This window comes from Spodoptera frugiperda, chromosome 13 (genome assembly GCF_023101765.2).
Source record: "Spodoptera frugiperda isolate SF20-4 chromosome 13, AGI-APGP_CSIRO_Sfru_2.0, whole genome shotgun sequence".
Taxonomy (NCBI): Eukaryota; Metazoa; Arthropoda; class Insecta; order Lepidoptera; family Noctuidae; genus Spodoptera; species Spodoptera frugiperda.
The window spans coordinates 3,416,094-3,435,982 of NC_064224.1; the positions used below are offsets into that span (position 1 = coordinate 3,416,094).

At 41.7% G+C, this 19,889-nt stretch overlaps 2 protein-coding genes across 3 annotated transcripts; one reads left to right on the top strand and one right to left on the bottom strand.

Annotated features, from left to right (window-relative positions):
- Window positions 1-628: 628 nt before the first annotated feature.
- On the top strand, window positions 629-5,926 carry LOC118270323 (protein C12orf4 homolog). The gene is made up of 8 exons (XM_035585861.2): window positions 629-990; window positions 1,271-1,598; window positions 1,687-1,911; window positions 2,076-2,258; window positions 3,879-4,086; window positions 4,194-4,359; window positions 4,549-4,667; window positions 5,241-5,926. The coding sequence occupies exons 1-8, from the start codon at window positions 810-812 to the stop codon at window positions 5,472-5,474; spliced, it is 1,644 nt and encodes a 547-aa protein (XP_035441754.2). The 5' UTR covers window positions 629-809; the 3' UTR covers window positions 5,475-5,926.
- Window positions 5,855-18,850, bottom strand: LOC118270277 (serine/arginine repetitive matrix protein 2). 2 transcript variants are annotated; one of them, XM_035585797.2, is made up of 12 exons: window positions 18,626-18,850; window positions 17,967-18,138; window positions 16,988-17,138; window positions 16,605-16,763; window positions 16,360-16,425; window positions 15,779-16,285; window positions 15,279-15,343; window positions 11,567-14,466; window positions 7,447-8,662; window positions 7,259-7,340; window positions 7,082-7,164; window positions 5,855-6,989 (listed from the first exon to the last, which is right to left on the bottom strand). In XM_035585797.2, the coding sequence occupies exons 2-11, from the start codon at window positions 18,132-18,134 to the stop codon at window positions 7,133-7,135; spliced, it is 5,346 nt and encodes a 1,781-aa protein (XP_035441690.2). In that variant the 5' UTR covers window positions 18,135-18,138; window positions 18,626-18,850; the 3' UTR covers window positions 5,855-6,989; window positions 7,082-7,132. The 2 variants fall into 2 exon arrangements, with proteins under 2 accessions (XP_035441690.2, XP_035441691.2); XM_035585798.2 differs by lacking the exon at window positions 18,626-18,850 and adding an exon at window positions 18,485-18,618.
- Window positions 18,851-19,889: the final 1,039 nt, after the last annotated feature.

Sequence of the window (19,889 nt, forward strand, 5' to 3'; positions counted from 1 at the left end):
ACATTCCCGTGTCTGACAGCGGTATCATTGAATATTTCGAAAACTAATAAACATTTAGGTATAATGTATGAGTGTACAGTTGACGCAGTGGCTAATAGGCAACCGGCTGCTGGGCAACGTGTAGCGGGTTCGACTCCCGCTACACGTTCGGGCCACAAGAGAATAGAGGAATTGGGATTGGTGACTTAAATCAGCAAACACTTAATTATCACGGCGTAACATTATGAAAATAAGATTATTATGTTCAAGTTTTCAACCTTTTGTATAGGTACCATACAAATAAAGCTGAGTTGTTTTTAGCAATAGATACTTAGGTGCGACGAATGTTGTTAGGTAGAGGAACATGAGTACTAAAATAATACAAAGTTTAACGGCATGCTTGGCGCAATGGTTAGACCACGACAGCGGCGAAACGTCTGGCGGGTTCGATTCCCGCACGGAACAATTTTTTTGCGATCCACAAATTATTGTTCCGGTACTGGGTGTCGGTACGTTTGTAAACGTACCCATAACTACAACGCAGAAGAAAATAATTAATGAGCGAATGTAGAATAGCGTTTTAAAAATAATATTACTTCAAAACATTGCGAAAGAAATCACTTCAGAACGAAATGTCTGTCTGTCACTGTCACAGATATGACAGTTGACGGAAAACAGACGGCGAATACGACAAACTGAGACGAGTCTAATAAAAACATAAGTAAAATAATGTAGGCGTATATTGTTGATGTGTCTAACTTAGCTTAAGTGATTTGATCAAAGAGATAAACAACTACTCTGGTGCAATACATTTGTGTTAGTGGTCCACCATGACTGGAGAGACGGTTCAAAATATCACCAAAACATTCAAATATTCATTCCCGACATGTACCAACGAAGAAATATTCTTCAACCTGGAGGTACCAGTGGACATTCCTCACGGCGGCTCCACGAGGGAGCTGGTGCAGAGAGTTATCAACATGTTCCATATACCCGTGTATTTGGAAGAAGGTCGGTATCTGTAGTGGCTGGTAACTACTTTGGGTAACCATATTTAGGTACTCGTATATGTAATAATAGCAACAACAAACAATACAATTTCTGAGTCATTAAGGTGAACAGAGAACCTAGCACTTGAGATGGTTTAGCATTCTACCTGATCCAATGACATCTAATCTATTGAACTCACAAAAAATTACAACAGAACTAACAGCAAAATTCAAAATTGTATGTCTGTATCAATCAACTAATAGAGGAAAAAAATAATTGTTAATAAAATATTACTTTACAGAACTGAATGAGAAATTAGCACAGTTTGTGGCAGAAGAAACTAAAAATTTCCACAATGAGAGAGATAAGAAACTGCTGAACCAACTAAAGAACAGTGAAATCAATGTAGAAGGCATTATCAAGAACTGGGAGAAGTTGTTCAAAGACAATGTGATGGAGTTTGCAGAACAGAAGGGCACGTCTGATGAGGAGGTGTTTGCAGCGGCATACCACAAGCTGGTGCATTCTCCCGCTCTGGAAACTATCCTGCAAGTAGAGAACTCTTATGCTAAGACTGTGATGAACACACTCAAGAGCAGAGATGAAGATATTGAGAAACTCACTCAGAAGTAAGCAACATGTACATGGAACACAAATATATAGTTGTAATTGTTGGGTTGAATGTTTATTTATAAATTGGGTAACTTTCTCTTTCAGACAGACTGAAGAAATGGAGGAGAAAGTTCGTATGCTAAACATCTCGAGCACAGAGGAGGAGATCAATGAGCTAGCAGCTCAGCAGTTTGAGCAACAAGCTCTGGTGGCCGGACGCTGGGGCTCACAGCTCGACGCGCTGCGACAGACACAACGCGCGCAGCATCGCGCCTGGCTCATGGACACGCTGCAGGAGTACCAGAGCACCTCTGCACTCAACACTCCAAGGTTCCCTCAGACTACTATTTATTTATCACTTACTCAGTCAACAAACATGTATTTATTGAGTTCACAAAGTGATACATCTCTTACTTTTAACCTCATGTAATATTAGAGTCAAAAGTAAAGAAGACAGTCTGACTAGTGACTAATATATTGTTTTGGTGTTCCAGTAACTCTCCACTTGCGACATTCTCCCCTGAGAGCGTGTCGCTGCCGGCGCCGGTGGCGGCGGGCGGCGCGCGGCTGGAGGAGAGCTTCACCATCCACCTCGGCAGCCAGCTCAAGCAGACACACAACATACGCATCGTCGCCATGGATCTGCTCGACCTCTGCGCCGTCGAACAAGTTGACAAGTCAGTTGTGTTGCCTCTTTCATTAATTCTTTCATTTGTTACTGATACAAACTTGTGCACAACAAACAATAGTATTAAGATATAAAGACAAATCTCCGAAATGTGTGTACGAGTACGTTAACAATTATTTTTTGATCCTGTTCGTTATTTATCTATTTCATGGTGAATCGACAGCTATGTTATACATTTAAGCAAAATTAATAGTGCAGTGGCGTGCACAGGTTTTCGAGACACGGCAGGTAACTTTCTACTGTATTATGAATACCTCACCCCTCCCCTTCGTCATAACACAAAATTATTGAAGAAATAAAGGTTATTATACTTAATTAAGAATTATCGGTCAGAAGGTATTATCAAACAATAAACAAAGAAATCATATGAATTTATTTGTGTCACTAGTTTCACAACCACACAGCTAGATAAGATCCATAATATTTATATAGAAAGTACATAATATTTACATACCTTTCTATGGTCAATAATTCTCTTAACTCGAGTACACTGCCTTTGGTCACTATCTGAGTCTAATCACTAAAGGACTAATTTTATTAAACACCAATTTTATTGCGAAAACTTACTGTTTTTAACTTTGTCATCAACAACTTCACAATCCAACAACAAAAAATAAACAAAATCTAAAAATAAAAATACACCACTATATACTTTTACACAAATATTTCCACAACTTTATGTTTAAAACTTATTCTTAACAATTTAAGGCGCGAACGCGAATATATTAAAACAATATGGCCGACAATATTGAAAATGGATGAAGTCAATTGAGTGTTTATTATAAAAAAAAATATAGCTAAAACGTTAAGGCAACGCAGTGTATGATTTAAAAAATTAATTCGTTAATTTAGTAAAAATTCTAATGAAATCGCGCCCTCATCCTATTTTTCATTTATTACTAACCATATAAGAAACATCCATTCAATAAAGTCGCGCCAACTTAATGTTTCGATAACTTACTTTTATAACAATACAATCAACTCCTCGTTCAAAACTTCTATAAACCGAAAACGCGTAAAAACGTTACATTTTATTTCGAGCACCTAATACCATTTATATTTAAGCAGATAAAGAAAAATTTAAGATAAATGTGCGATCATCGGACATGTAGTTTAGATTTAATAAAATTTCAATAGAAACGATCTCCTAGCTAGAACGATCCTCCTCACGCCCCAGCCGCCGCAGGAGACACTCCGGGGCTCGTCAAAGTTAAGGGGAGCGTTCCGTGCGCGCCTTTACTTTTCGTCTGCGGGTATATGAGACAACAATAGAATACACATTGTGTCTCGCACTGATCAGTGCTTCGGCGGCATACCACGGGTTAAAAGCCAGACCACCACAGATGGACCCGGGGCTCCGGCTCAAGGTAGGAGAAGAAACGGGGTGGTTTTTAGTTAGTAAAAGTCTGTCACTCCCTCTCGCCTCACTAAAGGCGGGAGAAGTTTGTTTTTTCATTGGATGATAGTCTCCCCTCAAAAAAAAGCCTCGACACAAGAATGAATTAGTAATGTTATTCTTCTGACAATTAAACATATTAACAAAAAAATCGACGTATTCACAAAAACCGTGCTAATAAATGATAGCAGACGATACATATTATGTGGTCAGTCCGGCGGAGTCGTCCCGGCGCCTGCAGACGGCGCTGTCGCTGTACTCGGGCGAGCTGGCGGGCTGCGTGGTGCTGTGCTCGTCCCCGCCGCGGCGGCCCGCGCCGCCCACCACGCGCCTGCTGGCCGCCGCCGACCTCAGCACCGAGCACCACTTCCCCAGCATGGACGCGCAGCTCAGGGACATCAGCGAACGACTGCTGGAACCGGTATCTACCATCGCTCTATGTTGTTGGGGTTTCGCAAACGCTTGCGTTTTATTTAGCCATGTAAACGTGCTGGTTACACTATTTTTAACGATTGCTTCTATGGTCAGGTGGAGCGCCGTAACTCTCAGCGGGTACAAGCAGACAGCGCGGGGCCGCGCAGCCGCAGTCGCCGCGACCTGCAGACTGGAGACATCTTCATCACGAAGCACAGCAACCTCGCAGAAGTGCACGTCGTCTTCCATCTCATGGTGGACGATTCTTCACTCCGATCCGGTAATTCCCCATTACAAAATTTGTAAGTTTCATTATAATTAGGTTTTGGTATATTTAATATACCAAAACCTAATTATAATGAAACTTTTTTTTTACATATTCACATCATACGATATTTTGTCACCGTCAAGTTTGATATAGCAACATTTTGTTATTCAAGTGAACAAACAATATTGTAACGTGTCCCAGGTGACATAACGTCCCGCCACCCGGCCATCCTGGGCCTGCGCAACATACTGAAGGCGGCGTGCAGTAACGACATCACCAGCCTCGCCATCCCGCTACTACTGCGGCACGAGATGTCAGAGGTCAGTGGCTACGGTCCTGTGCGCTGAACTCAGCTAGGTGTGCAGACACCTATTCATATTGTTGCAAATGAACATCTATTGTTACCATGACGTTTACCTGGACTTCGTTATTGCGTTTGTAACAAACAAACACATTTCGTTCACAACACCATTTTTGTAAATTTAATATCAAACCAATGAATTGCATAATAATTCTCCTATCATGACTATGACTCCCAGCGTGGCTTGAAACTATTCGAGTTTATTCGTGAAAAAGTTACATAAGCCGCTGTAATTGGTAAGAGAATTGAACGGGTTGAATCCATTCTTTGAACTGTGTCGTTGGTCAAGTGGTCGCAAGTCCCGACTGCCGGCCGAGCATGGGATCTCGGTGGGTCATTGCCTGAACCAGTGATTTTTCTGTTTTTCGTAACATTATCATTAGCAATACGGGGGCTAAAAGGGTGCCCAGTATATGGCAATCGGCTCACCCCATATTAAATACGGTAAAAATTGGGTGCACATTGTACAGGGGCAGTACGAAATAATGTTTAATCAATTTCACGATTGGGAATTCTAATAACTGATTGGCAGGAGATGACGGCGGCGTGGTGCGTGCGGCGCGCGGAGTTGGTGCTGAAGTGCGTGAAGGGGTTCATGCTGGAGGCGGCGGGCTGGGGCGGCGCCGAGCTGCGCACGCTCACGGCGGCGCTGCCGGCCACCATCGCGCCCTCATTGTTCGCGCCGCTGGCCGCGCTCACGCCCAACATATTCCGCGTCTCCAACCCCGTCAAGTTCAAGGCGCCCAATAAAACAGACTCATCGTAATTCATTCCTTTATTTACTATTCGATGTAACAATATTTTTAAATAAAATATCGATTCCTATTCTCAAAGTTCCGAGTGCAATATAAAATTAATAATATCGTTTACAATATAAGTTACTTTGCTCCCGGTATATTACTTTAGTTACATTATTACCATGTTTTAACGACTCGTAAGTCTTCAAATCGTTTTAGTGCTTCGAAAAAAAAGAACAAAATAACTAGGTGGGCAATGGGTGAAATCAAAATATGTAGTCTAATTTTATGCTTATAAAGTTCAAGATATAAAACTTGACGAAATATCGTAAACCAAGAACTCTCTTGACGTGGTGATAGGTTGCCAGCTTGTCGACATTGTCCAAACACTAATAAAGCTGTTACTTCAGTAAAATATCAATGAATTAGGAATGACTGAATTATATAACTTGTTATAATAAATATATCTTTATATCCGAAACATTTGTCTTACTCATCAAAACCCACTACCCACCTATTCCACGTAAAGTCGCAGTAAGTTAAAAATAAAATCTTAGCCAATCAAGAAAAATATGAAATAAATCAATAAAACTAAAATCCTAAATTGTATTAATTTAGCACAAGATGAACATATCTGAACATAAACATAGTTATATTCAGAAGTGGTATCCTGTGATCAATTAACACAACACATACAATAAGAAACTATAATAAACTTAATATTTCCACACGACAAACCTCATACAAAATTAAAATATTTGATAAAAGAAATTAATCGAAGACATGATTCGTTGGAGGTATTTGTGCTTATAAAACATTACTCGTGCTAAACATGGAATACCATGCGCTTAGCACTACAACAATATTATGTACTAACTAATAGTAGAGCCCTTTCCTGCCGCCGTACAAACTGTTGCCTGTGTTGTTTGCGGATATTGCCCTCACTATCGTGTTCACGCTTAGTCAGAACAAACGCATAGTCTAATCGGTAGATGCGTACGAAGCAGGAAAAGGACCCGTAATCAATTCCATAAACACTCCAACATAGTACCATCTAATTAAACTACAGCAAAGAACTTAATTCCAATATCAATGTCGCTATAAACCTTCATCGTCCGACCGCTTGACCATCACAACGGGTCCAGATTGGCTTATTCATGATCACATCAGCATTATATGTTGATTCTTAGTAGTATCTATGTAAATTAATAAAAATATATAATTTGTATTGTCCATCTATCCAAAATGTTCACAGCAATTTGAATATACATAAATAACCAGATTACAAATATTACATACATAATGTTGGAGGCAATTTTATAGGTACATAATTTGAAAGTGCACCTATGGCACACTATGTGTACAGTACAGTTAGCAGAACATCAGACAATGTACTCCACTTGGTATTTAGAAGTAACATACATAGTGCCATACAACTGACGATATTACTAGTCCACAATAATGTGTCACAAAAATATGTTTTCGTTCCAAACATTCTTCTTAATAAAGTCTTCACAAAATATATCGAACGGTGCCTCCTGCACCTGCAACAAACAACTTATTGTTAGTATATCTATGTCGAACAAGGAAGCCTTATAGAGTGTATTATTATTTTAATGAATAATAATGTTATTACCATATTTATGTTAACTATTTGTACTTGATTGCTGCTCCGTCGCGTCGCGCGCTATCTCCGACGGCTGCGGCCTGCTGGCTTGCCTGGCAACAACCAATTCCATGTTAACTTCGTGTACGTAATTATTTAAACAAAATAAAACGAGACATGAATTACTTTACACATAAGATGACTCACCTTCTGAAGGCAAAGACTCCGCAGCTGTAGGTCTCTTACGTTTTCCAGTTATTTGATTATCTGGAATGTTCTCCTGATTTGCCTAGAAATAACGATTAAATAATTTACTACATAAAGAATAGTAAACCAAAAAGTCAAGCTATTACAAAGCAAAATAATTGGACCAGAATATGTATAAACTGAACTACCTTTCTACGGCGCGTGCTGAGCCCCGACGGCGCTGGTTCCGCGGCCGCAGTGTTCCTGGCTCGAGTGGCGCCCGCCTTCTCTATACTGGGTTGCGTCGTTGCGGACTTCTTCCGTGACGTTCCTGTGTTGTTATCACTTACTTTAGATTTCCTTACTTTAGGCGGAATGTCATTGTCTGCTGCTGCCAACTTTCGTTTGCGAGTTTTAACTTCCTGCACTTGCGGCTCGGGCTCGGGTTTAGTGGCCCGTCGCCCTCGGCTCTTAGTTTCCGATTGTACACTCTCTTGCGGTAAAACTTTCTTGCCACGACCTTTCACAGTTTTAGGTTGTTCGATAGACTTTTCTTGCTTGTTGTTCCTAGTCTTCCGAGGCGTCGGTTTACTTGTCTTGGTTGTAACATCAGGTTTGTCAACCACATTCTTGTCCTTCGTTTTGTTCGTAGTATTCCTTCGTGTGGGTTTATTTGGTGTTGATTCAACTTGCGTTTTCCTTGATGCTTGAGATTTCTTATGAGATTCTAGTGGAGGCTGGACTGTCCCAGTTCTCCGCGACTTCCTAGTAGTTTCTTGTTCACTACGTGCTGGTCGTGGTTTCAAAGATGGCGATGGTTTGCTCACTACAACAGATGCCTTTTGTACTTTAGCTCTTGTACTCTTTGGTGTCTTTGGCTTAACATCTTTAATAGAAGCATTGTTACGTGCAGCTCGCGTTTTCTTAGGACTAGGCTTAGGTGTCGAGGAAGTTTCTGGTTCTTTTCGTTTTCTCGATGCTCTCTGGCTCGCCGGTGGGCTCTTAACCAATGATTTCTTTGCAACAGCCAACCTCGGACCGCGCTGTTTTGCGTTATTCTCACTAGTCGAAACATCTTTTTTACGAGAACGTGTTGTAGGCTCAGGAGAGAATAATTTTTTGACTGGACTGGCTTGTTTATTCCTGGTTTGTCTGGTTTTTCTTATAGGACTACCTACCTTAGGTGAGTTCTTTTCTTTGGTTAAGACAGCTAAACCAGTATGAGCCTTGTCAACTGTAGTGGCTGCCTTCTTTCTAGCGGGACTTGCCTTAGGTTTAGCTTTAGAAGAGACTGCTTTCCCTCTGCCACGAGTCTTCCTCGGCGATGGTTTGATATGTTCGCTGACTATTTCAGTTTCGCGTTGAGCTTTTGTTTCTTTTGCTTTCTCTGATGTCACTTCTGCAGTTTCTTTTGATTTAGTAGACCTGAAAATATTTTCAAAATATTTTAAGGACGCGTTCTCATAATTGACAGGTATGGAATCGCATCACTACATTGACACGACTCTCGACAATACACACATACGCACGGATAGCTGCGGAAATTATGACAAAATGAACTTGATACTTTGAAAGTTTGAATATTTTCTTACTTTCTTTTTTAATATTTTTATTTTGTTTAGTGCGTGCGTAGACTCAAATGTTTTGTGCTTTCTGATGTTCAATTCAATTCTACTGGATGTAACTTACGGACGACAAGAGCCAAGTGTGCCGAATTTGGGTTCGGATTATTCGATTGGTGTCATTTTCATAGTTTTCGGAAAGTAAGCGTTCGAAATCAAAAATCAAATGGTGCCAACGCAAAACTAACTTTTTACATGCTTTTATTTAGTTTCATATGTAAAGAATGTATATAATTATGTGTGTTTGTTTGTTTGTATGTTTTTATGTAACCAACCTCTTCCAACTCGATTTTTACCCATTTTAAACGGACCGATTTCGTTCAAACTTTGTAGACTTATCAAGGACCGGTGGCAAATTAATACCTCGTAGAAATTAATCGAGGATCTAGAATCCCTGACATGGACTCCTAACAACCCAGCTGAACCTGAAGAGATATGAATATACTTTCTTAAGAAAAGTTGTTCAGCGTGATGAGCACTTGTTGGCGACATACGAAAATCGAGGATGTAGAATCCCTGACATGGACTCCTAACAGCCCAGCCAAACCTGAAGAGATTTGAATATACTTTCTTAAGAAAAGATATTCAGCGTGATGAGCACTTTTTCGCCATATCTTTTATACTATTTATTCTCATAACAATACTAATTTTTCCGCCAGCTGTTAGTATTAATATTAAAATTATGGTTAGTATTAATATTACGGACCCAAAAACCATAAAAAACTGCCAAAAAAACTTTTTTGGCGCTATCTAGGAATTTAATTTTCACTCCGTATTCGATATTAGCGACCTCAAAAATCACAACAATGACACTCATGTCGAAAAATTAATATATTTATGTCGGCGCCATCTTGAACTTGATTTTCACTTTATGTTCGCTATAAGCGACCCCAATAACCATGAAAATGACACTCACGATGGAAAGTTGGCAAATCTTGTCGGCGCCATCTTGGATTTTAATTTTGACTTCATATTCGCTATAAGCGACCCCGAAAACCATGAAAATGACACCCATGATGGAAAGTTGGCAAATCTTGTCGGCGCCATCTTGGATTTTAATTTTGACTCCATATTCGCTATAAACAACCCCAAAAACCATGAAAATGACACCCATGATGGAAAGTTGGCAAATCTTGTCGGCGCCATCTTGGATTTTAATTTTGACTTCATATTAGCTATAAGCGACCCCGAAAACCATGAAAATGACACCCATGACGGAAAGTTGGCAAATGTTGTCGGCGCCATCTTGGATTTTGATTTTGACTCCATATTCGCTATAAACAACCCCAAAAACCATGAAAATGACACCCATGATGGAAAGTTGGCAAATCTTGTCGGCGCCATCTTGGATTTTAATTTTGACTTCATATTCGCTATAAGCGACCCCGAAAACCATGAAAATGACACCCATGACGGAAAGTTGGCAAATGTTGTCGGCGCCATCTTGGATTTTGATTTTGACTCCATATTCGCTATAAACAACCCCAAAAACCATGAAAATGACACCCATGATGGAAAGTTGGCAAATCTTGTCGGCGCCATCTTGGATTTTAATTTTGACTCCATATTCGCTATAAGCGACCCCGAAAACCATGAAAATGACACCCATGATGGAAAGTTGGCAAATCTTGTCGGCGCCATCTTGGATTTTAATTTTGACTCCATATTCGCTATAAGCGACCCCGAAAACCATAAAAATGACACCCATGATGGAAAGTTGGCAAATCTTGTCGGCGCCATCTTGGATTTTGATTTAACCTCATGTTCAAAATAATATAACGAAACATTCTATATTCAGTAAAATAAAAAATATCTTACCTTGTAACTTGACAAGGTAAGACAGCTCGTACAGAATGTGTAAAATATCAAGATTGGTTTGTGAAGTATAATATCAAATATTTTGTACTCGTACAGCGATCTTTTTCAAGGCCATTTTTTGTAACAGGCGACGCAGCGTCCACTCACGACAGCGCTCGAGCGCAGACTGAAATTTCATTTGACATTTTCTATCCAATAAATCAAAAAGTAAACAAATAAAATAACCCTTATTGCTACGCTTTAAAGTTGATGTCTGACAGCAAAATAGGAGAAAAAATTAAACGGGAACTTTTATTTATTTCCGAGACAATTTGTAATATTTTCGTAATTTTTTCCAATAGTATAATTTTTTATTATGTCTGCTTCCCCTGGATATTTTTTTGAGATTCAGAATTATGCGTGTAGTAGCAGTAAAATGTTCCTAAACTCAACCCTTTTTTGTCAATTTTGTGTGAAGAGGTAAAGAAAAATCGTGTTTGCAATAATAAAATATAACTTTTTTCACATTACAAATCAATATTTTTGGAGATAAAGAAGTGATCTATCTATTGTAATTGTTAGTTATGTTTAGTTAAGTTTCTTTTGGTTGTAATATGTACTGAAAAATAGCTTATTTACGACAGATTTGAGAACGCGTCCTTAATATAATAAATTTGAATTATCTATACAGCGGTTACAAAGATTGTTTCTTGAAATCAATTTGCCAGGACATTTGGTAAGTTTGCTAAATTGCTTGCACTGGTAACAGATTTGATAATGCTCTTTGCAATTTTCATAATTTTGATTAAAATGTTAAAATAGGTTTTATAATATTTTTAAGTTAAGGAGATTCAAAATTGTAAATGTGTCGAAACGTGTGAGGTAAGGTGCAGTTTAGTGCAATGCTTACCTGTGGCGTTGTGGAGAGCCGCGCGGCGAGGCGGGCAGCGACGCGGGCAGCGCGGCGGCGGGCGCGGCCGTGGGCGCGATGGGCGAGTGCGGCGCGCGGGGCGCCGTGGGCGCGCGCCCCTTCAGCGGCGTGGAGTGCTGCACGCCGCGCTTCTTCAGCGGCAGCGACACCGCGTCGGCCGCGGCCTGGGGCCCCGCCGCGCCCGCCAGCGACCTCTTCTTGATGGGCAGTTTGCGCGCACTGTACAGCTGCGAGGCCGACTTGCGCTGCGAGCTGTCGCCGGCCGCGAGACTACTGTTCCTCGTTCTCGACGTGCAGATCGGTGTGTGGCCCTCGACCGTCTCTGTCATCAACTTCTGCAGTTCCCGGGTCACGTTCGCCGTCGCCGCATAAGCCTTGTCGGAGGCTGCGGACTGATTCCTTTTAGATTTGTTGGCCTGAGAGTCATCCACCGATCTAATAGATTCCAAGTAATTATTGATCTGTTGCTCCTTGTTCAGCTCTTGATCTAGCAACACATCGACGTTTGTGACTCGGTCTAAAGACGTGTGTATCGACTTTGACTTTCTTGTCTTAGATCTGTTAACGGAGCTGTTTAGTGACTCGAGATAACTCTTTACTTGCTGTCGTTTATTGAGCTCTTGTTGTAGCCAGTCGTCGGTACTGGGTACTTGTTCTAGGGAAGCGTGCAATGACTTCGTTTTGTAAGTTTTTGTCTTAACGGGAGTTTTCTTGGAAAATGTTTTGGAATACACTACTTTTATCTGAGGCTTTCCTACTAACTGATCAAACAAACTTTCTGCTCTGGTGGACACAGACAAGTTCGACAAATTAAATAACTCTTCAACCCCACTGACGTCGTTCAAGTCGTCCCTTGCGTCTCTCGCAAACATTCGCTTCACGCCATGCAGGTTCTCGAGCTCGTTCCTCGGGCTATTTCTCCGCAGAACTCTGCGTACTCCAGACACGTTCCGGAGATCATTCGCCGGGCTAGTGTTTTTAAATATCCGTTTCACACCTACCACATCGTCTAACTCATTTCTAGGCGACTTCCTTTTCTTAGACGTTTGGAACAGGGATTTCACTCCAGTCACGCGACGCAAATCGTTTTTAGGCGAAGACGCAAAAACTTCCTTGACCCTGACGTCACTAAGTCGGTTTTTAGGACTCTTGGCAAATATGTTCTTAACACCCGATACATTTCTCAGGTCATTTTTGATAGATCTTCTAGTGCGCGGCGTGCGCAGTAGAGCCTTCACTCCTTTCACATTTCTTAAATCATTTTCGGGAGTAGTTTTGGCGAACATAAGTTTGATGCCGTCTAAACTAGGGCTGCGAGTGGGAGTGCTGATGGGACTGACGAATATTTCCGGCGTGTAGGAGTCGGTGTGGTCGAGCAGGGACTGGTCGGGCGTGCGGGCCGCGGCGGGCGCCGTGAGCCGCGCCGGGCGCCGGCTGCGGGCCTCGTCCTCGTCCAGCGACTGCTTCCTGGAGAACTCCGTCATGCTCTGCGACAGCTTCCGCTTCACGGGACTGTTGAACAGCTGCTTCACAATATCGGACTCGTTCAGATCGTCTATTATCGAACGTTTAGACTGTGGCTTTTTGGCTGTCGAGTGTTTATTCTTTACAGCTTCTTGTACTAACTTGACGGCGCTCTTTGGCGTCACTATTTCACTGTCATCCTTGTTGTTCAATATCTCCACGGAATCGTCACTCAGTCTAGCTTTTCCTGTGTTAAAACTCAAAGACTTAAATTTGGCATCAGCTCTAGTTCTAGTTCTGGATGGAAGTCCTCCAGTAGTTTTTCTTTTAGTATTAAATGAAGGTCTAATTTTTCTCGTAGATTTGTGTGCAATGAAAGAAGTGCTGGAATCCAATAGACTCTGTATACTAAGAACAGGCGTGCTGGCCTCTTCAGGGCTATGTACATTCTCTGGAGTGGACAGTCCGCCGTCGCGGCCGGGGCTGCGGACCGAGCGCGAGCTGCGCGACGTCCTACTGTCGGCGCTGTGTGTACTGTGTACACTGTATGTACTGTGTACGCTGTGTGTGCTGTGTACACTGCGTGTACTGTCCGCACTGTCCGCGGTGTCGTGTAGGCGGGACCTGCTGCGTGCGGCGCGGGATATGCGCGTGCTGTTCACGGAGATGTGTTTCTTGGCCTCCTCAGAGTTCTCCGGGGTCGACAACGACTTCGATCGTCTCGATCTTGAACTCCTGAGAGTCGACTGTGTAGTCATGGAAGGTCGGCTCGATACATCGACACTCGCATTCGAGCGAGACTTGGGGGTGGACGGCCTGCCCTTCACGTAGGGAGTGCTGGAACCGAGCAGCGTCGCGTCAATAGTCGATCTCGTTCTCCTCCCCGTAGTATTTTGTGGGGTCTCAAAGGTCGTGACGTCGGTAGAGGCCGGCGAGCCATACACGGAGGCGGACCGGGCAGACTCGTTAGAATCGATGGAGACTAAGTCAACGATGGAGTAGGACTCGAGGCCGGGCCGGGGTGAGGCCGGGGACTGCTGCAGCGCGCGCTGCACGAGCCGGGCGCCGCGCGAGCTGGCCCGCCCGGGGGGCGCGGGGGACGCGGGGGACGAGGGGGACCCGGCCGAGTAGTGCAGCGCTAGAGAAGACGAGGCGCTGTGACAGGACTGTGAGCTGAGGTCGCTGACCATCATGACGTCCGTGTCCTCCGAGTGGTTCTCCAAGTTACTCAAGTCGAACTTTATCGATTCGGTTTTTCGCGTTCCTCGTTTCGCCGAAGGATCCTTGAGTGCGGATTTCCTCGGGCTGCCGGCGGCGGGCGACTTCTTGGGACTCTTCCCCGATCGCCGGGATACGTTACTTGCCCGTAGTGATGAATTTCTTCCTTCTGAATCTGTTAACTCAATAATAGTAGTCTGAAAAAAAAAATATAAAAAAAAATATTTAACTACTACAGATACATTAATATCAGGCTTTCAGATAATGAAAAAATGGATATTTATAAATATTTTTTCTTTTTTATCGAAATAAGAAAAAGCTTCATCACTTGTAAATTACTTGAATGTATTATACTCTGTACATAAGAGTGACGTCATTTGAAAACAATGTAGCGTCGGCGTCGTGATTCAATGAAAAAGAAAAATAGAATGTCGAATATTATTCAAGAGCATACAAATAAACGTAGGCTGTAGCCTACATTTTAACATAAAGACATACAAGTTATTAAACCATTTATATTATTGATGGATTTTCCTATATTCGATCATAATTATAATAACTAAGTTAATTAAAGATAAATGTGTGTGCATAATATTACACCTCTTGTTCCTCAAAGGGGTTCGCTAAATAAATTCATTTATTGTATAACTATGTGTTTATTTCTACTTATATATATTTGGCACTTTACACACATTAATTCACAGGATCTTCCTATGAACTCTCATTGAAAGATCCCGTCTTATTCCGAAAGGTAAAACACACAGAGCGTCACCTATATTACGATCCTTGCGTACTTCACATTTATGCACCTAGTCATACAAGTACGCCGGGTAAGAGCACACCTTACCTTTTTGTTCACATTAATATTGAGCTATTAAATATATTCAGTAGAATTAGTTTACAACAATGATCGTGGAATATATTGAACTTTGAAGTTGTACTACATATACAGTTCCTGATCAGTAAATGATTGTGTGTCAGTGTGCGGTGTGGAGTGTGCAGTACTCACCGAGGAGGGCGCGGGGCGCGGCGCCTGCCGCGTCATCAGCCGCAGCGCCGCCTGCTTCGTCACGTCTGGAACAAACGCCGCGCTATACTACCGACCTCACTCCTAACCAATACTTTCCCCTATAATTACAACTTTATGCGAGCGGGCCGCTCATCAATTTATGTGCTGAGATAAGAAACAGTTCGACTTACGTGCGCCGGCCGATAACTCAGTTTCAGCAAAATAATGTAAGCAATATTAGCTCAAAGTGACGAGACTGCACCGCCGCTGATGCTTGATTACGTAATATTATGTAAATCGGTATGCGCTTGCGACCAATTCTCGGCGCCAATGTATGATAATGAATGACGCCGCCGCAGTTAGTAAGGCGCTAAAGTGGGAGTTATCGCGCCGATATACATATTTGCCAACTTCGTTGAATTTAAGGACACCGCCGAAAGGCGTAAACTTAGAATGTATACGTGTTTTGGTTTGCGAACTGCGGACGTGAATGTACTCACCCAAGACGAGCGGTCCTTCAATCTTGTCCACTCTATGCTTGCTGGCGCTCTGGGCCCGGCGCAGGACGGTGAGCCGCAGGGGAGTGCTCTTCTTGCCAGTACTCGCCGCCTTGCCCGCCCTCCTGGGGGTCACTTGTTTGGGGGTCGCCTGCCTAGGGGTCGCCTGCCTGGGGGTCGTCTGCCTGGGGGTTGCTTGTCTAGGAGTCGACTGTCTGGGCGTAGCTTGTCTAAGGGTCGACTGCCTGAGTGCTGCCTGCCTGGGGGTTGCTTGCTTGGGGCTGGGCTGCTTAGGAGTAGTCTTCCTGGCGCTGGGCTTGCGGGACTCTATCCACAGCGTCGCCTTAGTTGTGTTCTGTAAGTTCGACACTGGGCTTTTGGGACTGGCTCGTGCACTAGACTTGCGTACAGTCTTGTCGGCCTCTGTGTCGTTGACTGATGTGTCTGCGTCACTTTTGGAAGATCTGGCACGCTTATTGCTAGGCAGTGGCGACCGCGGCGGGTTGTTGTCTAGAACAAACAATTCTGCTACTCAACTATGTACTATACTATATTAAATTATGCTTTTCATTTCAAAAACTTACCAATTTGATCATTCGTATCTCTTCTCTGAGGCTGGACTATGGCTACTTGTTTACCGCCAGCATTACCTGTTCAAAAGAATGAACTAATAAACGAAAAAATAAACTAAAAAGGGAACAGAACACAGTGTTTTAGAATCCCTTGGGGGGAAGACTACATCGATATACCTACGCTATTAGCTAAGAATGTCTTCCCCCAAGGGATTCTAAAACACTGTGGAGAAGTGTGGGAGTGAGGGAGTACGTACCGGGCATAGAGGCTCTGTGCGACATCTCGATGGCGAGGCGCACCGCCGGGTCCCTGGCGGGCGCGGCGCCGGGGCCCGACGCACGGCGCGGGCCGCGCGCCCTCACCCCGCGGGCCCCCGCTCGCCCGCCGCGGCTGCGTCGTTTCCACGTCGCCAGCACTACACACGGTACAAGCAATGTCCTCAATGTTTCTCTATCATTTCGAAAAGATATTAGTGTACATAGCACTGTTAGTTACGTGTCTTACATCATTTCATAAAGACGATGTGATAATGGAGACAAGATAATTTTGCCCTAATTTCAAAAATAAGTTTGGTAACACGGCGGGAAGATATTTTGTGTGATGTTAGTAATCCAGTAACGAGTTGGAGTGTATACGCACCAGGCTGCGGGTGTCTGCGCGCGGGCTGCGCGTACTCCCAGCGCAGGCTGCGGCCGCCGATGGCGATGGTGTCGCGGTGTCGCAGCGCGGCCACGCTGACGGGCGCGCCGTTGACCAGCGTGTCCTCGCCGCACACGTTGCGGATCACCGTCTGCACGTACCACAACCACTACATTACTTTACCCTAATAACACTCACCAACAAAAAAAATAGTGCATGGATCCAAATCCACTACATAGTATATAACAAAGTGGCATTCTTGGTCCCTATGTCCCTTTGTATGCATAAATCTTTAATACTATGTAACTAATTTTGATGCAGTTTTTTTATAGATAGTGATTCTAGAGAAAGGTTTACATGTATAATACAGGCATAATATATCACCACTACACCCATGCAAAGCTTCGGCAGGTCGCTAGTAATTAAATAAATCAAATTTAAAGTAATTTTAGGGAACAGAGACTAAAGTTCCCTGACTAAAGTACATTTAGGTATATTTTAAATATTTTTTGGTTTTTAAAATTACTTAAAATATCTTATATTTATCAGTGATTATGTAGCATTCAAATGGTGAAAGAACTTATAAATCAATCCATTCTTTCTTCTTATAATTTCAAAGATTTTAATATTCCCATTGAATTGAAAGTTAATGCGCAGTTGAATTAGATATTAGATTTTTTATAGTAAATTCTTAATTTCCTAAGCACAAACAATGTAAACTTTGTTCAATGTTATGATGTTACTGGCTTCTGCCAGAAGCTATTCTAAACTACACCAAACTTTACCTAAACCCTCATTCCAAATTTCATCCTGATCAAAATAACTATTTTAATGTGATTGAGTAAAAAAACACACAATAGCAAAAGTTAACTCTAAGGGCTATGTATCATTGAAATAAAAAGAGAATTGAAAAAACTGGTTAAGTAGGTATACATTTAACAATAAACTATGAATACAGTAAATTGTAAACAAAAAGAACCTGGTTAGCATGGACCACTACGGTGGCATGGTGCGGGCTGACGGTGGGCAGCATGATGCGGATGTCGCAGGCCGGGTCGCTGCCCAGCGTCGCCAGCCCCTCCAGCAGGGGGAACCGCTTCACGTCGCGCCCGGCCCGGTCCAACACCACTAGTTGTCCCCCTGACATCCTTCTACAACATCACATAAACATTTTTCTTACTAACCCACTGTTTTGAGAAAACAATACTAGTCTACTCCATTACTCTTGATGAATGAAAACATTCAATTTTACAATACATACATCACATTTGACTTATTAAGAAACTTGTGTTACGAATTTATTGCGTCAACAATGTTTTCTTTAAAAACACTCTTTAAACGTAATTGACAAATAAAAAAGTTAACAAATAATATAAAAGCTTTGAAAACATCAGTCATTCGGTGCTCAGAGGAAAACAAACCACCAAAGCAGTTTCCCGCCAAAGCATCATCAGTTTCCTAACCCTATTCGCATAACAGTAAATTCATTGCACTTACTGTTAATAATCGAAATATCTCAATAACTACATCTTCTTTTCAATCTAATGTCCAGTATCTAAATTAAAATACCACAACGCAAGTTTACCAATAATAATAATAACGACGCTGACAGATCATGAAAAATAAAGTTATACTCACGTCAAACTTTCAATTCATCAAAAATTCAAAATTTAAACACATAATCTGTTTAAAGCTAAGATACTGAAATTGCTATTTCAATGTTTACTCATATGAAAATAATAACAATCACAAAAGAAAAAATACAAATCAGGTCTACACAATCGCCTTCATTTCACATTGAAATAGTACACAAGCACAAGCAAACTGAAAAAATTGAAATAATGGCGTCCATTCATAACATAAAAAGTTGCCACTTTCGGTTTCTACAAGAATTATGTCTATGGTTACCTGTGGATTTTCTCTATGGATTTTATTTATTCTGGAACTAACAGAGTGATGAAAACATGCAATGCATTGCATATTTGTATCTTGTATAGATTATAATAAAACCAAAAATGCATTGTATATTCTGTATACTGTTACCGTACTTACCTAGTGATGTGGTAGTGATTAGAATGAATAACTTATTACATAAGTGCGCATTTATTTGCTGATGTATTAATTTATACTTAGACGTAGAAAATACCAATTACCATACTATAAATAAATAAATTATTTTACAACGGTTTTTATAGTATATGGCAACATTGATTATTTATAAATTAAGTTTTATTGATGTCGCATCAAATTAGGCCCTTAGTACACGTTCCAATTTGCACGCCGGACGGTAATTTACCTACTAAAGAAAGAAATTAGTAACATCTCAATCTTTAACCAAAGAATGTTTTTGACACTACGGTGAAGAACATTATAACAAATAAAATGTTGAAAACATGGCGTTTAAATATTGCTATGGCCTATGAAAACGTATTTCCTTAAAAAACCGGCAATTTTCCCTTTCAAACACTATATAGTTCAAAATTTCTTGCTGGCAGTACTGATGTTTGGTCAGCGTCGGGATCCTGACCATGGCCAACCAGTATTAATAATAATTATGTTGGGCAAACCGCTCCATAGAGATGGGTCGTCAACGTATTTAGCGTAAACGAAACTAAACTGTTCATGTTCGATATTAGGTTAGTCGATGTGTAGAATTCTTTGACTAGATAACTAGTTCTTCGTAACTACATAGATAACCAGTCAAAGAATTCAACACGGGTCAAGACGACTTTTTGTACGTAAAGTTCACGAACAACAGATCGACCGTACGTCAGTCACGACGGTCGAGGCCATCGACATCTGTCATATCTATAAAACAACTCATGAATCATACAAAATTGCCTTGGAATGTAACACGAAATATATCTAATTAAGTTATTTGAACTTTATACTTTTCCAAGCT

Excerpts from the sequence above, each read along its gene's own strand:
- LOC118270323 (XM_035585861.2), top strand. The coding sequence starts at position 810 with ATGACTGGAGAGACGGTTCAAAATATCACCAAAACATTCAAATATTCA. Across the intron at positions 1,912-2,075 it reads TCTGCACTCAACACTCCAAG|TAACTCTCCACTTGCGACAT; the intron begins GTTCCCTCAGAC and ends TTGGTGTTCCAG. Across the intron at positions 4,087-4,193 it reads GCGAACGACTGCTGGAACCG|GTGGAGCGCCGTAACTCTCA; the intron begins GTATCTACCATC and ends TTCTATGGTCAG.
- LOC118270277 (XM_035585797.2), bottom strand. The coding sequence starts at position 18,134 with ATGTCAGGGGGACAACTAGTGGTGTTGGACCGGGCCGGGCGCGACGTG. Across the intron at positions 16,764-16,987 it reads GCGCAGACACCCGCAGCCTG|TGCTGGCGACGTGGAAACGA; the intron begins GTGCGTATACAC and ends TACCGTGTGTAG. Across the intron at positions 7,165-7,258 it reads GGAGTCTTTGCCTTCAGAAG|GCAAGCCAGCAGGCCGCAGC; the intron begins GTGAGTCATCTT and ends GGTTGTTGCCAG.